General features: G+C 32.8%; 2 protein-coding genes across 6 annotated transcripts in view; one reads left to right on the forward strand and one right to left on the reverse strand.

Moving 5' to 3' along the window:
- The window catches only part of LOC125847527 (uncharacterized), a 34,628-nt gene extending 34,140 nt beyond the window's left edge, over positions 1–488 (forward strand). For all 4 annotated transcript variants that reach the window (XM_049527130.1, XM_049527132.1, XM_049527131.1 and 1 more), the window contains one exon: positions 303–488. In XM_049527130.1, the coding sequence (XP_049383087.1) occupies positions 303–353 (51 nt within the window). In that variant the 3' untranslated portion in view covers positions 354–488. The remainder of the gene's footprint in view (positions 1–302) is intronic.
- A 4,699-nt stretch (positions 489–5,187) lies between these two features.
- Positions 5,188–10,538, reverse strand: LOC125849125 (uncharacterized). 2 transcript variants are annotated; one of them, XM_049529146.1, is made up of 12 exons: positions 10,174–10,538; positions 9,338–9,435; positions 9,162–9,248; positions 8,887–9,055; positions 8,287–8,796; positions 7,719–7,861; positions 7,441–7,638; positions 7,253–7,343; positions 6,993–7,161; positions 6,376–6,486; positions 6,200–6,296; positions 5,188–5,509 (listed from the first exon to the last, which is right to left on the reverse strand). In XM_049529146.1, the coding sequence occupies exons 1-12, from the start codon at positions 10,285–10,287 to the stop codon at positions 5,377–5,379; spliced, it is 1,920 nt and encodes a 639-aa protein (XP_049385103.1). In that variant the 5' UTR covers positions 10,288–10,538; the 3' UTR covers positions 5,188–5,376. The 2 variants fall into 2 exon arrangements, with proteins under 2 accessions (XP_049385103.1, XP_049385102.1); XM_049529145.1 differs by having other exon boundaries at positions 5,188–5,515.
- Positions 10,539–12,267: the final 1,729 nt, after the last annotated feature.

A 12,267-nucleotide genomic window follows, 5' to 3' on the forward strand; every position in this document is an offset into this window, starting at 1 on the left:
ATATTAGTTATAATACCTTTACTTGTCAAAATGAAACTCTGTATTTTTCTGCACAGAAGGCCATCTCTCGAATACAGAAGCCTTCTTGATCAATTTATCCAGTATGTGATGCTATATCATTCCTGTGTTAGATTCTTTTTATGATCTAGTGTTATTTTCTGTGGAGCGACACATCTATTTTCCCCGACATTGGAACCTGTTGCTGCTTCTTCATTGCCTTGCAGCTATCCATTTGGTGTTAAGATTTTGATGTAAATGAGGTCCGATAACTGTTTTGACACTCCAATTCCTCTTTGTTGCAGGCTGGTGAGAAGAAAAAGGGAAGGAGGAGGGGTTTGTTTTTCAACAAGTGAAAAGACTAGTCAACCTTCCAAAACATATTTATTAGTACCCTTGTATTCTTTTGTGAGTAGTTGAGCTTTTAGATCTATATTTCTTTTTTTTTTTGGTTACCAGTTCTGTTATATATTGTTAGTTCGTTCAGGTTATCATTGGCCTCTATTTCTCTTTATTTTCGTAAATTTTCTTTGATTTCAAAATGCAGTATAGCCTTTGTCTATTCAATTACTAAAATGGTTCATCAACAGAGAAATTTCATTAATCCTCCCGTAAAATATGAAAATGGAGGGAAGGATAATGTAAACATTAAAATATGTTTACAACAAGTAGATATTGTATAAATTGTTGATAGCCCTAGTTATGCATGCAACTAGAAACTAAGTTCAATATTATCTCAATTCTCATAAGCTAATAGTGACTTTGGCAAACAGTTTGCCGAGTATGCAGTTAACAAGTATGTCGCTTCCACTTGTCCAACTATTTCAACACTATTAAAACAGAAAAAAGTGACCATATTAGAGGTCTCGAGTTTGAGTTCTAGGTATGGAAAAATTCGTAGTAGGGGAAGCTTTCGCCTGGGCCCTACGTGGTGTGAGTAAAGATGAAGGAAAACAAGAAATAATAGAGACCACGAAGGGAAGTTGTATTTTTACCTGCGTCTTAAAATAAATTAGTTTCGTAATGGTTTTTTTGTTTACCCCTCTTTAGGAGTACCTATTAATTTTGCTTTTTTAGTGACTTGAACTTAACCTTGGAGTTGGAGATGAAAAATGGAATTCAATAATAGAAAGTGTGACCAATGGAATTCCCATGATTGCAAGCAAAGAATTGAATAATATCATACCTAATACATAAATTAATTCTCTGATACATCTTGTCAAACAACCTTGTAATGATTAAAAAAAAAAAGTTTTTTCTTCCACAGGTCTTGCCAAACTCTCATGAGATTATGATCACGTAATACATATACACTGCAAATAAGAGGCTAGTATCAAAACTGCTAAATTGAAATATTTCAAATATCATGCTCTGTTGAGTAGTCATGCTTAATATCATCAACCGCTAAAATAACATGCTAATACAATATTATTTATTGTAGTTTCACAAAATAGGATTTGAGAAGGGCAGAACGTACGGAGATCCTACTCTTACATTAGAGGTAGAGAGATTGTTTCTTATAGACCATCATCCAAAGCAGTTCAAAATCAGAAGTAACGGAAATACAAGAAACAATAAAAATAATAACATAATAGAACCTACAAGCTACAACATATAGAAAACATGCTATATGACAAGATTTAACAACAATTTCCTAAGAAAAGTTCCTCCATCATCTAGTATTGAAGGGTTTAACAACATTGTATAAGAGAAAATAGTGAGAAGTGAATATCAATGCCTCAACAAGCCTAAACCATTGGCTCTTCAGCTGTCCAACATGCCCGCCGATTTGGTCCGTGATAAATAAACATGTTTTCTTTCTATTAAAATAACTAAAATGTTCTTTAAAGTATTTAAAAAAAAATTATATAAGTATTTTCACATAAAATGGATAAATGATAGAAGTAGAATGGACATAATTAAGAAGAGTAATTTGGAGATTACAAAAATTTTAGGGTAAAAATCGTAAAAGGATTGATCAGACTAAAAATGCAATTGATCCTACTGTGCCTATATTTAACTAGAACTCAAAATCTTTTTCTTTTCTTTTCAAAATTGGTCTGCGCATATTTAACTAGAATTCAAAATCCTACTTTCTTAGGGGAAAGGGAAAAAAGAGTGTGTTTCTTGTTTGAGAAAACATGCTGTGTTTTTTTCTCCTTTTTGATCGGTAAGAAATCTCTATAAGTAGGGTTCTTTTAATCTAGAAAAAGAATAAGTTTGTTATACAATACTTGCTCACCCAAGTATTGAGAGAACTGTGATCTAAGTTTTTGTTTAAAGGTATTTACTCACGCTTCAAGAAGTAATTTATTGAATTAAATTTTTCAAAAAAAATATATGTTCTAGATGATTGTATGTGTTTTAACATAAACGTATAATATTATCTATTATTCATATAAACAATACGATTATTCTAGTATGCTTACCAGCACTATGAACATGTATTTCCTTGTTTGAGATAAAAAAAAAGAAAGTACCTTATGTGGCTTAAAAGTTGCATATGCACTATGGAATACTTTTGACGTATGAGTTAACTTTCTTATTCTACGAAAAGTAATATAATGTCAAATTCTAAAGGGAGGAGAAAATTTAGTAAGCATTTTATGATTTTATCTAAAATATAACATTTACTTATCCATCTTACAAGCATATCGTTTTAATATTAATGGTGTTGAAAATACGAAGATATTATAACAGTGCTAAACATTTGCCAAAACAATAGAAAGAAACATTTGCCTAAAAAGAATAAGAGACATGCATGAACAAAAAAATATAATTAATTTGTAAGACATTTTTTAACAAGGTAAACAATAAGTTGTTAAAACTATTAGATAATTTGGAAAATTCAATATAGGCGTCTCTCTAACCCTATAGAAGATACTTTTGTTTTTTCTTTTGATAATATCAAGGGAGGGATCGGTAGCGGCTATCAGATTAGACACAATCATCTTGAGGGAGGATGGTAGATCGGAAGATCTTAATTCGTTTTGTTGTTCGTTATGGCTTCAAAAGGTACATTATTCAATGTTATAATTTTTATTATTATTTTGTGTCCTGGTATTATGTTAGATCTGTGAATTTTTATATTAAGGATCTATCATTTTAATCATAGATCGATTTTGGCTTTGATATCTAAATTTTGTAAATTATTTTACATGAGTATTTGTTTATTAAGATGAATTTTTTTGTAAGAATCTATCTATTTGACCATAGATTAATTTTGGCTATGATATCTACATGTTTGTAGATTATTTTACATGAATGTTTGTTTATCAAGATGAATATTTATGTTATGAATTTATTTGTTTGATCATAGATCAGTTATGGCTAGATATCTGAATGTTTGTAGATTATTTTACATGAGGGGTCTATTTTTTAAAAATATAGATCGATTTTGATAGATTTTTGCGAGACTAGTCTATGTGGGACGAGATGGAGTGGGTTAAATTTAATGATTTTTTTTTTTTGTGTGGGGTGGAGCAGAGCTAGTTAAAAATTTTATGGGTTAAGCTCAACCGGCGCCGCCCCGTCCCATTGTCATCCCTAGTGCCCCGCCCTATCCCATTGTCATCCCTAGTTATATGAGGGACATACACTCGCTCATTAGATTATTAACAATAGAGGATTACATTCACGTAAAGTCAAAATCAGTGTATTATCTTAGGGCTTTCATTAAAGGGTTTCAAGATATAAAGAAGTAAACACATTAAGAAGTCTAAGAGAGTTCAATACCTATTATATATACATAAAAACAATTTTAATCATATATGCAAAAAAAAATAAAAAATTATACATGAACAGTGTAATTTTTCTGTAATCGAGCCCTTACTAGCTCCGCCATGGATTAATATCAAATAGGACTACATGCCCAAATACTGTAAATCTTGCAAATTACAAATGACAACGAGATGAAATGCTTTGTTTTACTTTCTGAATTAAAACCTTGTAAATAGGACACTACTGATAAAAGAGGGAACAAGGGAAGGAGGATACATGAATACAGGTACCAAAGGGTGATAAACAATTGTAACAACCAAAAATACATGCAGGAAAACAACCTAGAATAGAAAAACATGAAGCACACATAGGGAGTTCATGAGGACAAATGAGATATAACACCTAAAGGAGGTGGACAAATATGTCAGACAAGGTTTCAGTAATAATATATTCAATGTAATTCTCTAAGTAGATTTGGGGAAGTGAATTTGGGGAGGATAGTGTATACGTAGACATTTTACTTATTTTAGGAGGCAAAAATGTTTCCGCTACATCCTTGACTCAAGAACAAAGTAGTCTAGGAAAAGAAAAAACATAAGTGCAGAAATCATGACAAAATACTATAGATAGCATGACAAAGCATTTTAGAAAGAGAAAAAAGAACATTATCTACAACAAAATAATAATATAATCGAAGTAGAAGAAATAACATATAGTAGTAGAATAGAAGAACAAGAAACTACAAGAGTAATGCTACAACTACTAGCATGTAAAGATAAGTGAGACAACACTCAACTACTTACTAATCTTCTACCATAATTGGTGTCCTCTATAGCCTCTTAACTAAGGTCTTGTCCTAGATAAGCTAAAGTTGTCATCTATTTTCTAATCTCCTCTCCGATAATATTTTGTCGGCTTACCTAGCATCCCTATATAGTCAACCTCTCATATTTCCGCACTAAAATTATCTGTGCATCTCCCCTTCACATATCCAAACCATCTCAATCTTGTTTTTGCATCTTGTCCTCCATTAAGGCAACTCCACTTTAACACAAATATATTCAATTCTAATCTTATCTCTCCTATTAAACTCACATTCATCTCAACATCCTCATTTCTATAACTTTAATCTTGAGAGTTCTTGACTAACCAACACTCAACCTCATGCAATATAATTAGTCTAACAACCACTGTGAAAATAGACGGATGAAGTTCAATACCTGCATCACACAACATTGCAAGACACCTGCTTCTACTTACCCAAGAACATACGTATTCTTGCCAATAAATGGCTGATAAAATAGCCAAATGCGACTAACTTATTTGCAACAATTTATGTTGGCCTTCGAAGCTAGAAACTCCATCTTGTCTTTTTTCTTTTCCTTTTCATTCAATTTTTTACTCAATATAGACATCAGATCACCACAATGCACATCCAGTAGCAACAAGTTTGTTACTATTAAATTATCATGTTACTATTAAAAGAAGTTTAATAGGAACAGCAAGTATATGGATAAGGCACAGTACATACAAAGCTAAGATACAACTGCAATTCAATGGTCTAGAAAGTTGCAACCACAAGGTAGCATATTGAAATGTAAATGTAATATTTTTTCCATCCCCCACCCTCATTGGAAGATCAGGTAAAAAGACCATTCATCAGACAAGCTGCTCTTCATTACATTCCTCCATGGAAGTGCCAGTAATATCAGTAAGATCTTGAGGGGTAGCTTCATTCTCCTGAGATAGAAGTTTCTGCTGCACCTTGGGAGTTCTAACCCTCCTCTTTACCCTGCGCCTGAAGAAATATGATTTATTGTGAAGATTAGTAAAATCTACATATCATGAACTTGATCAACTTAGAAAGTGATTTTATAACTAGGTCCACATCTTAGTTTGCTAATTCCAAGTGACAATTAAACATCACGGTAGATACCAAGGTCATTTCTGATTATCTGAAGGATAGAACAGTGGAAAAGTGTCCACCCCCAATGAGAGGAGGTTTAAGCAGTAATCAGAAAGGGAGTACTACAGTTTGCATATTCCAGAACAATGAAGAAGAATATATGAGGCGCTCTTACGTTGACCAAACACTAGAACTAGGAGAAACTTTTTGTTTTCTATGATAAGTCAAAATAGAACCAGGAAAATCTATTGTGTGGATTCTTCAAAGACATAACTTTCTGCAAAGGAATGAGGGAAGATTTAAAGTGGATGGTATGAAGTATGAACTGATTAAGAGATCTATTCTCAGGGGATATTTCTGATATTGTATGTCCTGCGCTCTACCAATTAAAGCAAATATCCTCTTATAAGTCTATAAAGGTATCAATTCCAGTCAATGCATTTGTTTTCTTATTCTAGGCAACAAAGCAGGGCAATCCTGAAATTCAGCATCGTTAAATTGCCAGCTAGAATAAATGGGAACTCAGTGTTGGAAATCTCTATCAGTTTAATGAAGCATAGTATTTGAATTACCAACCTTAAAGAATTAATGTGCTTCTCAATGATTTCTTTCTGTTCAGCATCAAAAGCAGACCATTTTTCATCTGATGCAGCAGTATCACCGGTTCCTACATCTGCATATGGAATAGGCATAAATGTCATTCAAATGCCAATTACCAAAAATAGAGTAAACTGTCATATGCTTGAACCAACCTTGACATAAAAGAATGGATTTGTCACCATAGCATTTTAGTGTCCAATACACTTTACCATCAGTGCCTGAAAAGAAAGGCTCCGTCCTAACAGCTTCGGATCTTTGATTACCTATAGACAAAAACATAGTCAAAACCCAAATATATGAAAAGGATCAATATGATCAATGAAGTTACAATAGTCCAGCCATCATGAACAAACACGTATATCTCATAGAGAAAGCTTATTTAAGAATGAAGTGAAAGCCTGGGTGGGGAAATAACAATCTATGTTACTGTAATTTTGCTATGTTTCTCTTTACATGACAGAGCTTGGTGTACTCATCTTCTCTTTATCATCTCTGATTGCATGGAGCAGGTGTTTTTATGATTGTGAGAAAAGTAGGATTTTCCATCTTTTCACTAGTCATTATATTACAGAAAGAGGGTTAATGGCTGACGACCTACTCACTGTATCATCAAGGTAATGACATAATGCCCAAATGAACAACTAAAAATCTAGTAATATCTCATTCCATGTTGGGCTTACTTTAGCATGACTGATTAGATATGCGCATTTATGCAAGCCATATGGAAAAATAAATTAGCTTAAAACATGCATGTACACTAAGCACGTACACTTGGAGTAAGTGTTCATTGACTCCACCACAGAAGCATGAGCTTCTGCTAATTCACGTTTAATTTCAGAAAAAATTGCTTCATGTTCTGATAATGAGAGTAGAGCACCACTCTTTGCAATAATGGCTTGAGCTACCTCATTCTGCATTTTCTGCTTCAGGCGCTTCTCCTGTACAAGTAATAACATTTCATATATTAGCTTTCATATCTTGAAGCATAATGAGGTTTAAGTTTTTTTTAATTATTATTATCTTCGACACCTCATTTTTTGCAGCAACAACTTTTTCTTTTGCTTCCTTTGCCTTTACAGCAAAGTTTGAGTTTTGATCATCAATCCAGTCCCTTATCTTTCTGGAAAAGAAAAATATATAAATTCACTTCGACAAAAAGACAGAAAAAAAACAGAAAAATGTATTGAGGAAAGGGAAAAGGCTAGGACAATTCTTACCCAGTTCCAAGAACTTCATCGCAGATAAAAGATAACATCTTCAGCTTTTCTGAGGGATTCAAGTTCTCAAATTCTTCAACATCATTACCTAAAGAAACTAATCCCATGGTTCTTGCAACACTGGGGGATTTCGAGATCAACATTTTGATATCATCATACCATGAGTTTTTCCCTTCTGTCAAGGTTTCTGCTGAAGATCTGGAAAAAAAATTTATATACAAATGTTAATAGATGCAAGAGATGGTGCTCCTCAAGCAAATCTGAAGAAAAAGATATACATTTCCTCTTCCTCCTCTTTCAGGAAAGATAGTAAGCTACTAAGAAACTGTATCGTCACAGAACATTTTCCACGTCGCGTACTTCTCCCCTGCAATATATCTCTGAGAACAGCTTCTGGTTGCCCCTTCTTGATGCCTAGTATCTATATAAGTGAAAAGTAGAAGAATAATGGAGAAATGCAAAATTTGATCAGCTAATTGAGTAGACCTCCTAAATGTCACAGATCTAGAAACAGAAAAGAGCCACAGGCAACAAATCAAGGCAATCGCACTTCATAAGAAAGAACTGAATACTTAAAAAACAGATTTTCAAAAACAAATATGGGGAAAAACTAATGTTCAGCTTAGCAGCTGGCCATCAGGCATACCCCATGTACCAGTTTCCAAGATTTTGACAGACAAATAAAATAATGAACTATGGACAAATAAGGTCACAAATGTGTAAGAAAGCATGAAACTCAGTAATGATGCTTTGACTAGTGTTCGTCCACATTACAGCATCAATGCATGTAAAATATTTTTAACAAGATGCCATAATAGAATTTTATATGGGTATTAAGTTACTTGCCTTTCCGAAAACCATACAAAACTCTAAAAATTGTAAAGCATTCCCAACATCTCCTGGCTGTAAATCAATGTCACCAACAGCTGTCACAGCAGTTCCCTGGGGAAATGGAGTCAAGGCAAAAGGATCATTATTTTCAATAATGTTATCTTTCACAGAACCTTCCTTGCGAAATCTTTCCTCCTTGTTCTTTCTGAAATCTTGAGACTCTTCTGATAGAGTTTCTTTCACTGATGCAGAATCACCTCTCTTGCTGTCAAATTCTGATTTTGGCTGTCTTTGCATCAATTTTTTTGGTTTCTTTTCACCATTATTTGGACCATCAAGGTCATTCACTACATTATCCTTTGACAATGTGCCATCAGGCTTTACACTAGCCTTTTTCCTTTTGCATCCCGCAGATTGTTTATCACTAGGATTTTTCGACAAGGCAAAAGAATTCACATTTATGTCACTCACCTCTTCAATACAATTTTCCTTCTTGCTAATTTCTGAAGAAACTATGATTTCCTCCTGTCAATATTGAGTAACAAGGTATAAGAGCTAACAAACAGACAAATACTACCTGTTACCAGTGCCATAATTATATAAAAGCAACATTACATTGTTTGAAATATTGATCTTTTTCCGTGAGCCACTCTTGTCTTTCAGAACTTTGACTTGATCAATATTGTCAATCCCAGTAAACTGCAGCATATCTGAAACAGAAGAATATCCAGTTGCCTTCGCTGTGTGCACAAGTTGACCAGTGGGTGGGCAACCCCGTTTCTTCCTGAGAATTGAGTCAGTAAATAATCAAGATTAAGTGCAAGAGACCATCTCCAATTCTTGTTTAAAAGAAAAAAAATAGCAAGAACAAACTAAAGAAGGCGACGCACATGCAAAGACTGCAGTTACAAATGCCTCTGCATTTTGGGCATTTCCAATCCTCCAAAAGTGATACTTCCGTTGCCTTCTCACCATACCTAATTTAAAAGCTCACAAAATATAAGTACACATTTAAGATAAGAAGAATACAGGTTCTAAGAACAAATGAAAACGGAAAGTTCCAAACCTGTTTGATAGGCATTTATGACATACATTCATTGCACAGAGCTTATCTTTTTGCTTGTTCTTACACCCAACCACAAAGGCAGTAGTCTTTTGGCGGCACTGCATGAAGTTTGGTAGAAGTTAGTACAATAGATGCTGAAAGAACAAAAGGTAAATGGTGGTAGGTTCATTAATCTGCAATGATATGCAGCAAGTAACACAGAACAAGTGATGCAGGAGCAGCATGTCAATACAAATGACAGCTCAAATTAGCCAAAGTAATGAAACATAAAGCTCCACTAAGTTTGTCTTACTTCAAACACACTTTCCAAATTAAAGTGTTCAAATAATAACTTTTACTTGAAATTATAAGGAAATTCCCCCAAATCATTGTTCAGTTTTAGACTCTTCCATAAGAAAGAACTTTACTTCTCCAGTGAAACCAACACAAGAAAAAAAGCATAGTTTTTCAATTATGCTTGGTTGCTAATACAAAAACATGATTCACTACACCCAAAATCTTAACAAATGACATGTCCGATGCTACACTACACTCGATATTGAATCGAAACCGTAGAAACCCTTTACAATCTATAAATAAACCTAATCAAGGACAGTACATTCACTAGTCGAACTAATTAATAGTCTAAAATCACTTATTCTACATTTGGAATCAAACAATCCAACTCATAGTATAACAGCATTAACAGCAATCCATGCATCTCTTTCCTAATTTTACAACACATTACCAAAACCCCATATCTTCTTTATTATGTTTCCTTGTAATTACTACAACATAAGGTAAGCACAAAATGAAAAGGGTATACAAAAGCACAAGCACAAAATCAGTGGAGTTACCTGGTGACATGACTTGGCATCAGCAGCATCCGGGTCAGATTTTTGCTTTCTTTTCTTCATAGGGGAGCTCTTCATTTTACTACTCTTTAGCTCAGAACCTGAAATCACGGCCATTGTATCCCGCAGATTAACGAATTCAAAGGTTTTAGCTACTTCTAATTTTTCAGAGATTCAAAGAAATGCGAGTAGGTAACAGCACAGAGTTTATTGGTAATAGATTTTGTTTACGGATTTTCTCTATCTTGTAATAATAGATTTTCTATCGTTCATTTAGATGGCGGGAAAATCGAATGTGAAAATTGAAATTCTTGGATCGAAACGAAATTGGTTTACCAAATTCACCCGCCATTGTCGACGCTACTATAAAATTTGTGTCTTTAATCATTTGACTTTCTAATACTATTCTTAAAAAAAATATATTTTTTTTCACTGCAAACAGGGGCAGACCCACCCTTGACCAAGGGTGTCAAGCCACAAACTTCAACGAAAAATTACATTACATTATGCATAGAGATTAAAGTTTAATTTAATAAATATACGTAAAAATACTAACACCTCTTGATATAAGTGAAAGGTTTAGCCTAGTGGTTAAATGTTGCAAATATTTCTTAGAGTTGTGTGTTACTCTGTTGACCACAAATATCATTTTATGAAAATAAATGTTTTAAAAGGGTTCTATCAACTTAGCAAATAATTTAATCTTATTTGATGAATTTGAAAAAAACAATTAAATTTATTTTACTAATTATTAAATTCAAGATTTAATTATTTGTTCTAATATTTAAAGAAAATAATTTAGTTTTGAACAATAAATTTCAAACCATGTTTTTAGGAGAATATTAGAGTTAAAATCATGAGTCCAAATGCATACGAAAAAAAAGCTTTACAAAAAAATAAAAAGATAGAGTAAGAAGTTGGACCCGAGTTAGTTGAAATCCGAAAAAGTAGTATTTGGAATTGAACAAAAAAATATGTATTGAATTAATTATGTTTTTCATATTAGTTAATTTAATTTTTAATTATTTGTTCTAATATTTGAAGAAAATAACTTAATTTTGAACAATAAATTTCAAATCATGCTTTTTGAATAATTTGAGATTTGAAATCACGATCTCAAATCACATGTCCAAACGTTGATTTGAAATCATGATTTCAAATTTCATATCGCATGTCCAAACGTGTATGAAAAAAGTTTTTATAAAAAATAGAAAGATATACTAAGGGGTCGTTTGGTGTGAGGGATAATACCATATAGTCCCGGGATTAAATTATAGTACCGCTTATTTTGTTGTTTGGTTGGCAAGTTCGGGATAACTTATCCCGGGATTAATAATTAGTACCGGGATAAGTTATCCCTCTCTTTGGGTGGTATAGTAATCCCGGGATAACTTATCCCGGGATAAAATAGGTAAATGACAAAAATGTCTCTTTCAACCCTTTTGTTATATCAATTTTTACATTAATGAAGGGCATTTTTGTAAACAAATAAATTGTTCTTAAAATTTATTATTTTGAATACAACAAACCAAACACTCAATAAAAAATAATCCCAACACAATTTATCCCATCATAACTAATCCCAACATAACTTATCCCAACATAACTTATCCCATCATAACTCATTTTCAAACCAAACGACCCCTAAGAGTTTAGGCATGGGTTAGTTGAGATTTCAAAAAAATAATCAAAGTTGTAATTATTTTTGAACAGAAATACATAGTTGTAATTTTATGAGTAAAAAATTACTTTTTTAAAAAAATCATAAATTTATTTCTCAATCTTTAAACTTTATATCATCAAGTTTGAAATTGAAATAACCGATCATCTTGATAAACAGACACTCATGCAAAATAATTTACAAACATTCAAGTATCAGAGTCAAAATCGATCTATGATCAACCAAATAGATTTGTAAGATAAAAATCCATAGAGCAAATATGTTTTTAGTATCAAAATAAATGATATTATATTTTGGAGTCATAACGAACAGCAAAACGGAGTGGATCTTTGAATCTACTATCCTCTCTCAAGGATCTTCCGATCTACTATCCTTCCTCGTGATGGATGTTTCTAATCGAATAGCCGTTACCAGTC

Source organism: Solanum stenotomum, chromosome 12 (genome assembly GCF_019186545.1).
Source record: "Solanum stenotomum isolate F172 chromosome 12, ASM1918654v1, whole genome shotgun sequence".
Lineage (NCBI taxonomy): Eukaryota > Viridiplantae > Streptophyta > Magnoliopsida > Solanales > Solanaceae > Solanum > Solanum stenotomum.

Excerpts from the sequence above, each read along its gene's own strand:
- LOC125849125 (XM_049529145.1), bottom strand. The coding sequence starts at position 10,287 with ATGGCCGTGATTTCAGGTTCTGAGCTAAAGAGTAGTAAAATGAAGAGC. Across the intron at positions 7,862-8,286 it reads TTTGTATGGTTTTCGGAAAG|ATACTAGGCATCAAGAAGGG; the intron begins GCAAGTAACTTA and ends TCACTTATATAG. Across the intron at positions 6,297-6,375 it reads ATCCATTCTTTTATGTCAAG|ATGTAGGAACCGGTGATACT; the intron begins GTTGGTTCAAGC and ends TTCCATATGCAG.